The sequence below is a fragment of the Schistocerca piceifrons genome, chromosome 1 (genome assembly GCF_021461385.2).
Source record: "Schistocerca piceifrons isolate TAMUIC-IGC-003096 chromosome 1, iqSchPice1.1, whole genome shotgun sequence".
NCBI lineage: Eukaryota > Metazoa > Arthropoda > Insecta > Orthoptera > Acrididae > Schistocerca > Schistocerca piceifrons.
The window spans coordinates 730,051,740-730,070,153 of record NC_060138.1 but is presented as its reverse complement, the minus strand read 5'-3'; the positions used below and the strand labels follow the sequence as shown (position 1 = coordinate 730,070,153).

The window sequence follows — 18,414 nt, the reverse complement described above, 5'->3', positions numbered from 1 at the left end:
TGGTGCTGTAGATGAGACATGCCGTGGCGGAGAAGGAGAGGAACTGGGTTTCTTATTAGCCTGCTTGGAAACAGGATGTTTAGATGAAGGAGGAACTGATGGTTGTGAATTTGGGGTACGTAAAAAATCTTCACGTGTAGGCTCTTTTTTGGAAGTCCAGGTGTCTGACTTTTGGGCTCGAGATTTAGCAAAACCCGATGAAGGGTGAGCCTTAGAGTGAGCAGGTGAAAGTGGAGAGGTTGAACGGGCGATCTTTGCACTGGCCGATCTGACGACTGTGGCACTAAAGGTGAGATCACAAGTCTGCATGGCCGCCTCCTTTGTTGGCCGAGGAGAGGCGAGGACAGTGCTGTATTTACCTGTCTGAGGCACCGTGGGCTTTCAACTGGCAAATAATTTTTTAGCAGCAAAGGTCGACACCTTTTCCTTCACTCTGATTTCCTGAATGAGCTTTTCGTCTTTAAAAATGGGGCAATCTCTAGAGGAAGCAGCGTGGTCACCCGTACAGTTGATGCAACAAGGGGATGGAGGTGGACAAGCACCCTCATGGGCATCCTTGCCACACGTAACACATTTGGCCGGATTGGAGCAGGACTGGCTGGTATGATTGAACCGCTGACACCGATAGCAACGCAACGGAAATTATCTCATAGCCCGCTTTGATATTCGATGGGAGTTGAACTCTGCCAAATGTCAAGGAGACAGTACGGGTTGGAACGATGTTCGTGTCAACCCTTTTCATGACTCTATGAACAGCCTTATGCTCTGGTCAGACAGGTAGTGTTGAATTTCCTCGTCGGACAATCCATCGAGGGAGCATGTATAAACGACCCCACGTGAGAAATTTAAAGTGCGGTGCGCTTCCACCAGGACAGGGAAGGTGTGTAGCAGTGAAGTACGCAGCAATTTTTGAGCCTGGAGGGCACTGACTTTTTCCAACAACAAGGTGCCATTTCGTAATCTGGAACAAGACTTTACAGGACCTGCAATTGCGTCGACACCTTTCTGAATAATGAAAGGGTTGACCGTGGAGAAGTCGTGACCTTCATCAGATCGAGAAACAACAAGGAACTGTGGCAACGATGGAAGAACTGTCTGTGGCTGAGACTCATTGAACTTATGCTTGTGAGCAGACATAGTAGAAGATGAGGAAACCATTGCGGAAGTATCCCCCATGATTAGCGGCGTCTCTGATGGCGCGCTCCTCCCTTGAGGGGGCCCTCTCAGAGGGCACTCCCGCCTTAGGTGATTGTTCACACCTCAGGTCACACCTCCCGAGAAACGGATGGAGGGACCAATCGGAACTTTCGGAAGGTATCAGCTCGGGTAATCACCCCTCCCTGGGCCTGGCCGTTACCAGGGGGTACGTACGTGTCCTACCTGTCTACCCAGGGCGGGGAATTACGCGTTATCCCGTCACCGGCTACACATGGAAATGCGTGGGTCAGCCTTCAGACAAGCACAGGGAGGAAAAAACAAAGGGGAAAGGAAAGAAGAGAGGTTTCAAACGCCGTAGCAGAGAAAGGGTAAAGAGAAGAGGTAAGGAAACGAGAAGGACAAAGGAAGGACGAAGACTTGCAAGCAGAGAAAGCGAAGAATGTGTTACATTTTCGAGCGTCTGTCTCCGGACGTAGGCACAAAACATACTCCCAGAGGGGGAGAAAGGGAAGGAAAGAGGCGGAGGTGACGGGGGGGAGGGGGGGGGGGGAGGATGGGGGATGGGGAAGGATGCGGAAAAGGAAGGTATGCAGCCCGGAAAGGAAGGAAGGCCACATTAGCTCGGTGTCCCGTGCTCGGTACGCACGTATCCACAAAAGAGTTGTGGACCCCCTGGGGGGCCTCTCCTTTATGATTTGTATGTTGTGTATTAGTTTGTTTACAACAATGATATCCAGCAAGGTGATGTGTATGAACAAATGGGTGCACAAAGCCTGCCAGTAGTTACCTGTATGTTCAGCTATGAGGGACAATAGTATTCAGAAAAGCCCCATTTCTTCCCATTAAGAACACCACCAACACTTGTTTTGGCTGAATCCCACCTGCAAGACTATGTTATTGAGACATTTGTACACTCCCAATTGCACACATCGGCATACACAACAATTATAAGTGTATGATTCAATCTATTAAAGTGGTTGAGTCATTTCTGATTTCTGAGATCTCTGAAATAGCAAACACATGGCTCTGGTTGCTCATATGTCACCCAGCACTGAACTGGCGGCAAAACTGCGATAATTGTGGTCCCTCCAATCTCATCAATTTAGACCACAGTCACACATATATTGTTGACAATGGTAGTTGATTTTGGCAGAAACCAAGCACTATTCATCAGGACTTCATCAGAGATGGGAAGCCTCATGAATCTGGTCCCGATCATCTGACCACGATCTCTCATACATAGTCCATACAACGGAAGACTGGTATACCTGAGTAAGCCATTCTACAATATTCGACAAGTGCTATCCTGTGAAGATGGTAGTTCTCTAATTCAATTGTTCATCAGCATAAAAAAATAAAAATAACTATGTAATCATATAATAAATAGATACTTACTGTTGAGGACATCCGTTCCTAGGTTGGGCAGTTCCCTACTCCATACTCCACCAGACTTCTGTGCAATACAAACGGAGGCACTTTCATCTGGACAATAGTCCACATTACTTCTACTTTTCACACTGCTGCATGGTGACATGAATGCAAACAGTGTCCGATTGCCACCTCTACTATTTCTACTGCCATCAAGTTTTCTTTCATCAGCTACTTTGATGTTCCACACTTGTCTGGAAAGACTGGAAAAATAATTGAAAATTACATGAAAAGTAAAACTGTAGATAACAAGATTTCTTGCCACATATTATATATTGTAAAATACAGCCTAGTGACCACGAACACCAAGGATTCAACAGTAATATGTCTTTTACAGTCATTTTTAAATGCCATCGCTTTCTTCTCTAACCCATACAGGTGCTAGAAGTGTCTTCCCCACACAATGTGTCTTTCCAAAAGGTAAGCCACATGCATAAAAAGTCTGATTCAGACTACTCCTCCATGTATTCCCAAGTTTTATTTATGAAAGGAAAGTTGCTGCTGACCATACAACAAAGATGCTGAGTCGCAGGGAGGCACAACAAGAAGACTGTCACAAATAAGCTTTCAGCCAGCAAGGCTATATGGTGAGTAGCAATTTTCCTTTCATAATACTGTTACATTCCATCATGGATTTTTTCTATTGTTTGAGTTTTACTTATGACTTGTCCGTATTCTCAATCTACACCTAATGGGAAATTTAATAGTGTCATCCAAATACCTGGAAAAAGGGTGTTAACTCACAGTATGCTGTTTCTGACACAAACTGTTCACTGTAAAAGAAAATTTGCCTTATGGTTATTATTTTCCATTTGGTTACCTCGGTTAAAGAGGCTAGTCATTCACCAATGTTCCATAGATCCCGTCATGGTGAACTTATGCTGTTGAATGTTTCACTGTACACATTAACAATGAGGCACAGCTGTTAGAAACTGCCCTCAAAATTAATAGTCATTAAATGCTTTACAGCCCTGTTATTTGTGCTTGTGTGGGCTAAATTTAACAAAACAATTGAATGAGGTTAGCTATTATAAAAAACTGTCACTTCCTCAGTTACTCAGAATATTTGTTTTTTAAAAAAATAATCATGATATATGGTTAAGAGCAAATGCTAAAAGTTGAATATACTTTATTTTACTAAATCAGCACAGGGTGTAGCATCCATCACTTTTTATCTGCAATACCTGTTTGGCAAAATAAAGACATTTTCAACTTATGCATACAACTGTCGCAGAAAAAAATTGATAACGCTGACGCAGAACAGAGGAACAGAAGCGCCCGTCATAGAAAATGCTGGAAACAGTGATTTCAATGCACCAATTGGTGTGCATCTGCATGCATCCCACACATAGTGTCTCCAGCACTTTGCTGTGTCAGTACATTTGAGTGAGAGGAGCAGATGTGTTTAGTGACCAGTTGAATCCAACAATATGATCAATGTGTGTTTCAGGGACTGAACTACTGGGTCATCAGTCCCTCCTTATCATGAGAGAAACATATCAAAAGGTAGAAAGTAAAAAAAAAAAAAAAAATTTGGGGATTTGGCTACTTAAACTACATAAGCAAGTCAGAGAGTTTAAAAGGCCATGAAAGTAGTTGTCCCACAATAAGTAAAAGAAAAGAGATAACACAGGTAGCATCTTGCACAAGGGGGGCTAAAAGGTACAACGTGAGAGGGGAAGAAATTAATGAGTGGTCGCTTGGTGGGTACCCGCCAAAGAGGAGGTGGGGAGGGGGTGGCTCTCGCCCCCACAACCACACCCAACACTGGGAGTGGAAGAGTATTAAAAGTTAGTGTAAAATCTGCTCTCCCTCAGGAAATGCAAGACTACGGTAGTGGCTGTCACGTCATCCACAAGCATCTGAGGTAGTAAGACACTCAAGCTCAGAGCTTGCTGCAGATCGGCCAGTAGGACGCACTCAACAAGAACATGCGGATTCGTCAGTAGACTATCACAGCTGCAATGAGGAGAATCCCCTGACACAGAAGGAACTTGTGAGTGAGTCTCATGTGGCCAATTCATAGTCGGCAAAGCACAATGGCAGCTTTCCGTGAGGCCTGGAAATATGTATGCTACAACTTGGTGGATCCTTTAATCACCCTCAACTTGTTTTGGATCTTAGTAGCCTACCATCCCAATACCCAGATCCTCGAAATATTGCGTCAAAGTTGTAAGTGTGGACTTGGCATCCCGACCTCAAGTTGATCTGCTGTGGTTGCGCCTTTAGCTAGACGGTTAGCAAGTTCATTTCCTGGAATACCCGCCCACATGGCTCAGTGTACACGTGGAAGGTCACCGTCTTTCCAAGACTGTAGAGGTCAGCCAGTAGGTCCTGGATGTTTGCAACCACAAAATTTTTGGGCTAGCACAAGTTTAAGCCTTCTAAGCAACTCATTGAATCGGTACAGATCACAAAGTTGACATACCACAAAGCCTGAAAGATGGCAACCAACTCTGCAGTGGATACACTGCAGGCACTCGGCAGAGAATGTTTCTCAGTGCCCCTTGCATGTTCAAAATCGTAACCAACCCTGCTGTTGACTTTCGATCCATCTGTGTAGATGCATACCAAATTAGAGTAATCAAGGTGGATTGAAAGAAACAGGTGTCTGGGAAGGGTAGGATCATCATTCTTCTTGGAGCCATAAAAGAGGTCCATCCGTATCACAGGACACAGTACAGCCCATGGGGGATGTCAAGAGGGAGCTCTAGGAACACAGAACTAATGGAGGCTGTTGGAAGTCCTTCAATAGAATACCAAGTAAGATCTCAGCTGGTCTGCCCAGTTTTGGGCAATGCGCAAACGGTCTGAACTATTGGCTTTAGAACAGAGTCGAGTGGCATGGATGCGTAGGCTTCTGACAGCTTGTGACTGTGTAACTTACCAGAAACTGCTGTCATCTAACCCACAGTGGTGGGACACCAGCCTCCGCCAGGGGGCTGTCAACAGGGCTCATATATAAGGCGTCATAAGGGGTATAAAGTGAAATTTGTGACTGGACTGGGTGTTTCTTGGCAGAGGGTCAGAGCATATTATCTTATATGGAGAGTCAATAACAGATGTATAAGTCCCAAGGAAGTATGTCAGGATCTTTGTTGTTCATGCTGTGTATTAATGACTGCAGAAAATATTAATAGTGACCTCAGACTTTTCACAGACGACGCAGTTATCTATAATAAAGTACTGTCTGAAAAAAGCTGCACAAATCATCATTTGGATCTTGATACAACCCCAAAGGTGTGCAAAGAATAGCAACTTGCTTTAAATATTAAGAAATGTAAAATTGTGCACTCACAAAATGAAAAAATAACATGGTATATTACAACTACAGTATCAACAAGTGACAATTGGAACTGGTCAACTCCTAGATGTAATGCTCTGTAGGGATATGAAATGGAACTGTCACACAAATCCAGTCACAGGCGTAGCAGGATCCTGACTTTGGTTCACTGGTAGAATACTATGGAAATGCAATCAATCTACAAAGGAGATTGCTTACAAATCACTCGTGCAACCCATCCTACACACTGTTCAAGTGTGTGGCACCTGTACCACAGAGGACTAACTGGAGATACTGAACATATACACACTACTGCTGCACCCATGATCACAAGTTTGTTTGACCCATGAGAGAGGGTCTTAGAAATTCAGAAGAAACTGAACTGGCAGGCACCTGAAGATAGATGTAAAGTATCCCAAGACTGCCTACTGTTAAAGTTTCAAGGACCAGCTTAAAATGATGTATCCTGGAATATACTACAACTACCTATGTACCGCTCCTGTAGGGAGGTAATGTATCTGTGATTTACGTTATTTGAGCAAGTTTCATGGTAAATGCCCAAGAGAACAGCAGTGGACATTTGCAAGATTTAGATCACAATCTCAACTATCAAATTTTGGAAGGCATCAGACTGAGACTGCACCTAACATTAGAGTGAACATCAGGTTACATGGGAATGCAGGTTTTGTTAAGAGAATTTCATCAATGAAATCTTTTCGGGTTATCAGCCAAATCATGATATCGTGCTGTCACAACATTCTGACGAGTTTACTATTCAAAGCCTCACCTGAAGTTAACGGTAGGAAACTTGTTGAAGCATTCTGAAAGCATGATGCCACAGCTCAGCTGATAACCTTAGAAGATTTCATCATCGAAGATCAGGTTACTTTTCCAGCAGTTGAACAAAACTCAAATTTAGCGTTCCATGAACTACCTTCATGCAGACTGTTGAGAGGAGCTTATGACAGAGGTATGTTAACATACGGGTGGGGCTAGTCAGTGTGTCACGTCCTATGTGGAATCGTTTGTAATCTGGTCCCTTCAACCCCTACAAACCAACCAACCAACCAATCTATGTGGAATAGTCTGCACCTGCAAGTTTCTGCTAAAAGGTTACTTGTACAGCTAACTGGCAGAATCATCCAGTCTGGTCAAAACTGACTCCACCCTATCCTAGGGCCATTCACTGTTTTCAAAAGGTGTTTTCTGGGAAAATTTTTCTGAAAGATAAGCACTATGATATCAATATGACAAAATAAGGAGGTTGGTGGAAGGTGGAGTTGTCAGAAAATAACTTCGAAAATGACTGAAATCTAGCAGGTCACACAAGCTAATATCAAACTGCTGTACAACCAATAAAAAGAAAGTACGGAGAAGTCTCTATACACACAAATTGGACTTAAATAACAGGCCACGCAGATTATGTAATATTGAATTCAACAGCTCTCTGAATGCTATGGCACAGTCGTTAATTTTTTTAAAAAAAAAAAAAAAAAAAAGAACTAGCCAGTACTACTGACAGTTTCAGGACAGCAGCTGGAAATTGTGTAAGTTCCACCAAGAAATTACACAGTATTAATATGATTATTCAGGCATAAGAGGGTATTCACTCTTCATGGAGACTTCAGTGTCGAATGACAGACGTACTGATTACAGACACCTGGAGTTACTGGAGGCCAGCTACAATTTATTTCTCTATACTGAAGTTCCCAATGAGGATTGAAACTTTATTACAACCAGTACTAGCACTTTCAAAAATCCCATACGCTTGTCAAACTGGTAAAATTCTTAACCTATTACACAACACACAAATGCAGTAAAACATCCCAAAACAATACAAAACATATATCAACCCTTTTTACAAAGAAAACACAGAGGAGTGACCAGATGAAATGTATTTTTGGAGACAACTGCTGGGGGACAAATGAAACATTAAAATCACAGACAACTAAATTCAATTACTTTCTCTCTCTCTCTCTGTAACAGCAAATCTTGTTCTTAGTAATAAACAACAAGATACAAATAAGTCAGACTTATATCTGCATACAATGCATGCACCACTGCCAGGTGTAAGTTTCAAGACCGCAATCCCTAGTGAGATTACAAAGATCATTAGGTAACAAGAAATGTAGTTTTTCAACCTATAAAATGTGTTTTACTTGAATATTAAAACATAACCACAACTGAGCTATCTTTGTAATCAGTCAATAGCAAAAGACATATTTCCTGACAGTTTTCAGTATTTAGTGGTAGCACACCCACAAAAGGCTAATCACTTCTAAAAGTCCACACCAGTCTTTCCAACTTTCACAAAAATATTTTAAGATGGGAGTTACAACAGAGCAATCCATTCTTCTGAACAGAATTTCGTAAGTGCCTTTCAGTTTGATTTCTGTTGGAGACTCCCTACAGATAAAGCCATACATGGTAGAGCCAAATAAGAAACATATCCTGCTGATATATTCCCATGACCTTGTCAACACACGGTTGTGTCACCTATAAAATTCATCTTAATAAATTAATATGTCCTCAAACTGCTAGCACATTTCACACACGCATTGAGTCTGATTACAATTACAGAAAGCAGACAGTCTTATGGAAAAACTGCACTGTAACAGTGAAAACAAACAAAAAAAAATGAAAAACATTATGGAGACTTTAAGCATAGGGCTCACTCTTGCTCGTCTTTATCATTTGTAAATGATGTAATGATTATAAAGGACACCGCAGTCCAAAAAACTATGTTTGCAGATAACGCACATGCAGCAATCAATAATGGCCTAAACTCAACCATACCAGACACTGCACTGTTACACACAAAAATATTAAAGTTTTCAAGGTTCACGTAATGCAATTTCAAATTAATAAAAAATAACATGTTGATACCAGAAACAGACATTAGTATTCAGAGACAAGATCCCTGTTCAACACCATGTCAAATGACAAAATCATTACTGATGGAAAAAGAAATTTATAATCATTCTCAACAGAGTGCAGCTCCTTACTAAGATTTAATGTAATCAGTAGGCCTCCTCATATAATTTAATGAACAAGCTTTGCACTTGGTTGTAGTCATTAAGTCAGTGGCAAGTGTATGGTGGTGTGTGCAGTGAAAAGATTAAATGAACGGTGTACAATTATTTTCACCTTATGGAGTTAATTTGTTCCTTGGAAGTGTGTGCAAATGCAAGAAAAATGTACATTAGCTATAACCGACTGAGATAATACATTTGTTAAGGCATGGCCCTCAGATTCTGGAGGAATCCTGTTTTACATTTTCATGTATCACTTCATGCGTATGTTGAGATGGTTCTTACAAGGCCACAGTGAACTACCTGCCCTCTCATCTCCTCATTTAACATGCCTTACTTACATTTTCCTAGTATTAATTTGTTTTCTTAGTATTAAGCTAATTTATCCCAGCTCACTTTAAAATAATCCTTGGACAAATTTGTTACTTAGCACTAGGAAGTGTGTGCCCTCTGCAATGCAAGTTTATTTTAAATAATTTCACTCCTTGCTGTTGTATAGAATTGTCTCTTGGGGCAGTACAGCTATAGAGAACAGTGTATTCATTCAGCAAAACTGAACACAAATAATACTGATTAAAGTACACAGGGCCTAAACTTTTACACAGTCTTCCTCCAAAGATACTTGAACTACCATATTCATTTGTCAGTGTATTTACTTTTTAATTGAGTTTTATGCTAACACTGAATATCAGTTTGAAATGGACTGTGACCCATTTGCAGCACAATGTGCAAAAATTATTTTCTTGTTGACTTTGCCCCTACAGAGGTCCTCAACAAACTACCTTCAGACACAAAAGATAGGAACAGGGAATATCTACATTCAAACACTACAAGTTTAAAAATATTTATTATAATCTATTCATTCCATAAATAATTTGAAGCACTGAGAACCATAAAGTCCTAAAGCACACCATCACTGAGTCCACATTTACACGAATATCAGAGAACTGGAGAGAAAGCTTTCTGTAAAAGTTCATGTCCAAGTCCATATCATTTCAGGCAGGCTAGGAAAAAATCTTACCTTCGTAGTCTCGTATATTATTGAATTTAGCATATGTTAAAATGAAGGACTAAGTAAGGAACACGTTATTTTTTTGTTTTCTCCAAAATAATTTCAGCTCCGAGATACAACACTCCATAGCTGACACTGTGCATACCATTTTGAAGATGCGAATTTTGGTAAAAATCTTAAAATGCTCTAGAAAAGTTCTAGATATTTTGTTGAGGTTTTTTTATTTGAAAGACAATTGTTTTATGATTACAAAGAAATCCTCCATTTGGACTTATCTGTCAAAGTTCTTTTATTATAATGTTCTGAACTTTTTTCATAATTCATTGATTTTTTTTTTCAAAAATGCCAATTCATAAAATTTTTATTTTTTTCTGTTGATTAGTACCACATAGTTCTACATTTCCTGAAAAAGAGAGCTTCCACTTTTGCGTTGAACAGGTTTTATAAACAACTGAAATGTTTGCCACACTTTAAAACCTGTTTTATTACCACATTATCACATAACAGGCTGATAAAAATCAAAACCTAGCCTTATTTAACATAACTTTAGTTTTGAAAGATGAGTAAGAGACTCGTTTTTCAAGCATTTTAAATGGTTCCGAAGTGTATGTGAAAGGTCCAAAGACTTAAAGGTTTCAATTTATACAAGATCTGTGCACTCTGTTTTGTACTGAAATTAGCCAGTCAACGAACTACAATGTGTTCCACTGCTTCAGCATCTTCCTTCGATATAGAGTGATGCCTTCCTGTTGAACCAATAGGAACTGGAGCAGTTACAATCTTCACGACACTGTGAACAGGAAGTGAGCACTGGTGGCGTTGTTGCTGTCCTTCAGCTGGAAATCTATATCCAGCAGCTGGTCCATGTGGTAGCATAAAGTTCACTACAATTTCATTTAACATTTAACCGAAATCTGGTGTCTATAATCTCTACAATCCACCAGTCACAGTCATACACACACGCCACAAACATCCCTCTTCCAGGTTGTGAATCTGAATATTCTGCTGTTTCTGAGGTGTTGGTTGAATGAATGAAATTTCTTCCCTCTTGCTCTTTAAAGTGCATGCAATATGAGCTCGCCCATCATTTTGAGTCCAAAAATGTTTCTTCTGAATTCCTAACACAGGAGTAGTCTGTTTGGACCATTCTTCTTTTTTCTGCTCATGGAATTCTTCAATTTCCTCTTTGGACAAAAGAATGAGAGCTGTGGATGTGTAAAATTTCATGACTCTCGTAAAATCCTCGGCATTCTGGATCACAGCTATATTTGGTCTGGAAAGATTGTTTTGTAGCATGGTGTTTCAGCAGGCCTCCTACACCATCACGAGGCCCCTTCCCATGACCAGTAGCACTGTATATGCAGTCAGTTGGCACAAGCGACTTACTCAATTCAAACAGCTGGTAATTATTTTTCATATGAGTAGAAGTACAATCAGAAATAATGATGATCTTCTCTGCCCCTGTTTGCAGTTGAAGAATTTTGCACACTGCTAGCAAAGCATGTGCTGAGTCATGCCCTATGTCATCACTTATAACCGCAACACTTGTGGTCTTGTTTTGAAAATATGTCACTCCTGTAAAAATTGAAACCTGGCCATTACTCCAATTACTTGTACTTCTTGTGGGTGAATTACAGACTGGTTCTCAGCAAAATCACAGTGAAGCACTAAACGTAGTTCTTCATCCTGTACACATCCTTTCACTCCTGCAATGTGGTGATGCAATTTCTTCAGATGCTGGTGTGTTACTGCTTTCACTGACCATATACCAAGTTCATCAATGAAACTGTAAAGGCAACAGTTTTCTTAATTATTTTCCTCCCATGTCACATATGTAATTTCTGCAGAGTTACGTGCAGTGTCTTCCGGGCCAAGTATCTGCAAAGACAGTCCTCCATTACCAGGGCAGTCACCACATTCTTGAAACAAACATGTCTCTCACATCACAGCCTACTAATGACTTCACACACCAAACCAAGGTGCCATACACCGCATGCTCCAGTAAGCTCTTCAAAGTTACCACACAAAGTCCAAAATTCGCACAGTACACACATAAACAGACATCTCTAGGTAGGTGTGGAACTACCTACTTAGGTCATAGTGCATAAAATTTTGATCTTCCAATATGTGAAGTTATATAGTTACTCTTATAAATTGTGTAACTTTCTTTAATACTTCAAGTTATGTACCTCTTCACTTTCACAACTTTTTGACCTTCAACTGTTACACTTATGGTGTCTTTTTTGTCAGCACTCTGGCAAGAACAATCCCATTTACCTTCCAGATAAAATGACTGCACTATTTGAACTTGAGCTACTTCTACAAGACGACCATAATAGGGATCTGGTCTTCCAAAGACTCCTTTTACAGACCTCACATTTCTTGATTTGTCTACCATGTACTTTGATACTGATGGAACATGGTTCAAAACTGATTTCTTTGAAAATGTCTCTGGAATAATAGTTAAAATTTGTACCTTTTCACTGTAGGATGCACAATATTCAACAGCTGAATTGATATTTGTGAAAAATTCCTGGCAAGAGGTGCGAGAGGGCTTTGGTTCATTTTCTTCTGAAGATGGAATTTCTACTTTGAAGAGTGTGGCCAGCTTTGCTGTAGAGTATTCATCCAAAGCTTTAGTAACTTCTCTGCACTTTCTTGATCCATATAGCTTATGACTCGACTTCACTGACCACGGTTTCTTAACAGGATTAACAACTACCTCTGTAGCTGACTGATTCAGCGTATTTAAGTCTTCCTCTATTGATGCAAAATCTGCGTTATCTGCATCATGGGAGGCTTCACCTTGTTCAGATCCTATCATTGTTGTTATTGTGTCAAAACATTTATAACACAAAAAGTCTCACTGGAAACGTCTTCATTTTGAAACAGAATCTTCAAATGAGAACACTTATTCCCAACGTGAACAAAGTCTGTTTTTTGTTTTTCTTACGTATCACTCTTTTATGGACATGCAAATAGCCACCACACTTCACTTTCCTGTGGCCCCAGTCGGAAGACATCTAAAACAGTCCTTTTCACAAAACACACTGCAATTGTGTCAACTGGCAAATTCCTCACGAAAACACAGAACTCACTGGATGGTCTCACATTTCTTAGAAGGCTCCACAGTAAACAAATTAGCACTGAACAACTACAATACAGAAACATGTAATGAACAATTACGACAAAGAAACTGACAAGAAACTACAACAAAGTGTAAGAAATAACTGCAACAATGAAAGTGATAAGAAATAACCACAACAAAGACGACAGAAATAAACATTGTAACAAAGAAATTGGTACGAAATAACTTCAGCGAAGACATACATTACCCTTGATAGTTTTTTTAAAAAAAACAAAAGCTTTTTTAAAAATAAAACCTGTCCAACTTAAAAGTGGAAGCTCTCCTTTACATATAATATAGTACTATGAAGTACTAGTCAACAGAAAAAAATCAAATTTTTCTGAATTGGCATATTTGATAAAAAAATCTGTAAATTATAAAAAAACTCAAAAGGTGACAGTAAAAGAACTTTGACAGATATGTCCAAACAGAGGATATCACTGCAATCATAAAGCAATTACCTTTCAAATAAAAAAAACTCTAACAAAATATCTAGAACTGTTACAGAGAGATAGCATTCTAAAAAAGTTTCTGAAATTCACATCTTCAAAATGGTGTTCACAGTGTCCTCTTTGGAGGCCTGAATCTTAGGGCAGGAATTTTTTTGGAGAAAACAAAAAAATACGTGTTTCTTACTTACTCCTGAATTTTAAATTCAATAACATCCGGGGGTATGAAGGTAACCCCCCTGCCTGAAGTGATACGGATTATTCTGTATATACTATGAGGACCTACAGCACAGATAAACATGACTCAGTATAAGATCAACAGAGCTCAGAAACATGAATAAGTGCTAGAATCTCACAATCGAAAATTATGTGCTTTAGGCCCTTAAGGTTCTCACCACTTCATTTGCTTATCTATATTCGAGGTTTTATGACTCCTGGTAACTGCAAGACAAGTGCTAATGATGACTGTAACATTGCAAACATAAAATTATTCTTTGAAAAACTGATTATGGACCAACAAAACTATTCAATGTCTCTATGCCACCTCATGACAAAACTGTTATCTTTCAACCTGACCTATATCAACATGATCACAAAAATATTATGGTTACAGTAAGTATTTAACACAACTGAGGAAATATCAGCTTTTCCTGAAGTAGTAGCTTACTTGCTACTTTCAGACTGTGGCAAATTCAGGGTATCTCAACACAAACAGTATAAGGCACTGTAGTGATACTTCATTTTTAATGCAATGTACACATTCTGAACACTGTGTTAGCTTCACTTTGTCAACTGACTGGGTCTCCACATTAAAGAAGCTTTACACTCATGATGAGATCTACAGAACATGGTGAATAAATGGAGTATTTTGGGACTATGTTCTCCCTCTTCCCCACCCCTGGGGGTTTCCTATAAACATAACCATTCCAGGAGCCCCAATCAATGGATTGCTTCTAATATATACAACCACTAAAAAATAGTATTTGGATTCCACATATCCTGTATTAATTATGAACTGATTTAATTGTCCCGGGATTCTCTCACAATTTTATATGTGTCGCCATTATATAATAAAAATAAATAACTTAGAAAACACAGGTACGGTTTTATGATAATAGGACAGGTGATCAGCCATGGCCCTGGTAAGGAACCACCCCTCTCTTTGCCTGAAATGATTAAGAATAACCACAGGAAACCTAAGTAAGGATGGCCAGACAGAGCAAACTCCTTCCTCCCACCAATGTGAGTGTCTTAACAACTGCACTGCCTCATTTGGTTGGTCCTATTATGGAATTTTTTATTTTTATTTTTTTATTTCTTCATACACAATCTGCACCAGATAACTCATAACACGAAACATAGTTTTGCATGGCGTCACTGCACTAAAGGGCACCCACTGGAGACTCCTCGAGCACAAACACACTGCTGTGACCCTGCACAGCCTCCAGTCTGTTCAGAAAAGACTCCAGGCTCGTAAACACACAAGTAAACTCGTGATAAGTGAGATGTTAAGCTCAGGACAAGACAAGAATTACTTTCATGCACTATACATCTTGGCACACACAATTTCTTGTAAAAATGTAACATTGTAATGTGACAAGGTATTGTAGTCACCACACCAAATTAACCACTACTATGAACCATCTCAATAATCTTTAACTGTGTCATATTCATTACTTATGATGAATATTTTAGCTGCCTTAAACAATTGCATCAGTAACATTTTCTCATATCCCTAGACAATTTATTATACAATTTTCTTCTCCAGTAGAAAAAGTTGTTTTGAGGTTTTGTTTTTAATTGGTGAATTTCAAATTAGCTCTTGTTCAGCATTTGTGTATAGAACTATCAGTAAAATTATTAGCAATGTTTCCCTGATTTACACAATAACTTGGTAGATGTACTCACTTGGTGCAGTAAGAATTCCCAGTATTTTAAATAGTTCTTTGCAATGAGCCTGACTAATACATCTAGTTGCTATTATTCTTACATGCTTTTGACCCACAAAAAAGAAGCATAGCTGAGACCAGAGTGTATGTAGGAACAGTATGTCACCACATTACACTAGCTGTTACAAACTGTTAATAGAATTTTAAAAGAATAGTATGCTGATGATGTTATTTTTGCCAGTTTCTTTGGGTGATCATTTCATGTTAACTGAAAATCAAAATTCACCCTTGAAAACTTTGTGCTTATAATAAAAATAGTAGTATTATTGTCTATGTTTACTGCGTCAACTTTCATCCTGTTTCTGCTGGAGTACATACTGTTTGTTTACTTTATATTCAATGTCAATCTACTGCACACCACCCAAGTGTAAACATCCCTGAGGACTTTATTTCCTTTCTCTAATAAGAATAGTGTTGTCTTAGCAAGGACTATGACGTTTATGCCATAAGCAAAAAGAAATTTTTTATTCCTTTCCTGAGCAGAAAAGAGGCACACTCTCAACACAAAAACCTTTGTAAACAAAGGCAGAATTCATATTGTATTTAATAGAAACATTCATGTTTTGCCATTTTTCTTAAGTTTCTCATTGAATATTGAGCAGTGCAACCATGTCTTGTAAAACTGGTATGTACTGAGTGACTAAGGGATAATTTCCAAATTCACTGACAGAAAATAAGTAGATGAAATTCTTACGCAACAATATTTAGGAGTCAAACATCAATTCAGCATTTCCATTATTGTTTCCTGGTCATGTGGATAATGAAGAATTTTAAAAAGTAAAGTTCAAGCTGTGTATGTTAACATCAATTTATTGCATCTCCAGCATAACTCTAAGCAAATGCAGTAGGCTTATTGCACTTTGTGTGTTTTGTCATGCTGTCTGTCTTATTTGCTCATTTTGCTACTATCTCAATATATTTGAGATTGTTTGGTTGATTTGTGGGGTTGAAAGGAGCAGACCACAAAGGCCATCAGTCCCAATTTGACATCGATGTATTTAAAATACAAACACACTCACAGCCACAATAAACAATGTTGGTTTGTGGGGTAAAAGAGAGCAGACTACAAAGGTCATTGGTCCCTATTCGACATTGGTGTATTTAAAATAAAAACACAATCATGGTCACAATAAACAATGTGAGTCTATATTTTGTAAGTTGCTAAACACAGAGTTATCAGTTTAATAAAACAGCACACAGAACTCCTTAATTACTTTGTGAATTATGTCAATAAGGTGAAGGATGATGTATGTTATTGTTGCACAAAAGTTTTATTACTCTCTACATTATGATATAGGCAAGTGATTGCTACTGTGTTGGTATCCTTATAATGTTAAATCTTTTGCCAGTACTTGCTTGCAATGCAGCTGATCTGTCCGTGTTGAAAATCATTTTTAATGTCCCCTACTTCAGGATATATTTGCCGTGAGTATAGCAGAATATGTCCAGTTGTTAACAATGCAACCACACTGAATTATAAATTGTGTAAAGAAGTGTACTGAAGTGCGGACTATTCCCACATAAAATAGTATTTCAGAAACATTAGCTACTCACTGGATATTTTCCCATACTGTTCTCCATTTCAATAAGCGACATTACTTACTACAAAAGTCAAAATTTTTATTTACTTTGAGTCCCAAAATAGTCTACCTTCAGTTGGGAAAAACCACTAACAGTATGGTACATGCACCCAAATCTCAGCTAGCTTGTTGTTCTTTCATTGTCATCCAAAATTTGACACCAGATAAAATCACGCTAGAAACGCAACCTTCTTCAAAACTAAACAAAAGCCAACCACAGTTAGCTGTAATAACACGCTTATGATCACAGACCGTTGCCCACCAATAACAGTATCAATAACAGCACTGTTTCAGTTGAAAGGAAAACGATACAAATGCTGTCAATACCTGCAATTCTTTCCTCTGGCTCAGCGGAAGACATGAAAATGGCTATGCAATCCATAATTAACAACAAAGTCTGTCACGCAATATGACTGTCATCCACTTCATTTCAAAAGTTACACAAGCGTTTGTTTGTCAACAAGTAAACCGGTATAAATACATGAACGAAACACAGCAACAAAACAAATGTAACTTGAAAGATATTCGACACACGGCATTCACTCTCCGTCTCCTTATAAATCTTATGTCACAATCGATGTTAGCACACATAACAACAGTTTCCTAATGCACTAACAGTGCTTGAGAGAAACCCCCGGAAAAATTAAAAGACCTATGCAACACTTGACAATGACATTGTGATGCGTAAACAGTATTTCGACTATCAACTCATAAACCAAAAATGCGCTGTCATGGTGATTCATACAAAAATAACAATAAATGTAAGGAATCCAAAGCAATATAGGTAGCAAATGCAATCCAATAACACCGTATCCTTACCTAGATAAATCGAAATAGGATGCTGCAGAAGAATTAGACACTTTAAATATACAATTTGACGTATCCAGTTCGAATGTTTCATGACTCATCACAAAAATAAAAAACAACAGTTTAATCACAGCCATTTGTTTTAAATACTGAAAAACACAACACAGCGTTCTATAATTTACACCCACAGAACGTCACACCTACACTAACTCCACCAGCTGACTATCTCATTTCACATGAACGCGCGAGTCACATGGAGCAACAATCCGCATCGCAGTGATACCAACTGCTTCACACGTAAACAATCCTGCAAAACTGTCTCGTAACTCAACAGCTGTCCACAAAAGCAACTGCCAATAACCACGAATACACGTATTTGAAAATTCAGTTGTTTATTTATTTTTATTTAGAAGACACATTAGTCAAACGTTCAAGTATATATTTATCAAGCTGTAAAATTGATCTAATTTAATTGTCCGCCAAACCACACTCAATTCATTAGAGCTTTCTCCGTAAAAATGTCCAATTTTGTCTTGTTTCGTTTATTTAGTTTAGTAATGTCATTAAAGTGTACATTGTAAGTACTAAA

General features: G+C 38.8%; 1 protein-coding gene across 2 annotated transcripts in view; it reads right to left on the bottom strand.

The window, feature by feature from the left end:
- The window catches only part of LOC124711315 (cation-independent mannose-6-phosphate receptor), a 640,574-nt gene extending 622,526 nt beyond the window's left edge, over nucleotides 1-18,048 (bottom strand). For both annotated transcript variants that reach the window (XM_047241343.1, XM_047241335.1), the window contains exons 1-2: nucleotides 17,838-18,048; nucleotides 2,554-2,789 (exon numbers count right to left, since the gene is read on the bottom strand). In XM_047241343.1, the coding sequence (XP_047097299.1) occupies nucleotides 2,554-2,789; nucleotides 17,838-17,962 (361 nt within the window). In that variant the 5' untranslated portion in view covers nucleotides 17,963-18,048. The remainder of the gene's footprint in view (nucleotides 1-2,553; nucleotides 2,790-17,837) is intronic.
- Nucleotides 18,049-18,414: the final 366 nt, after the last annotated feature.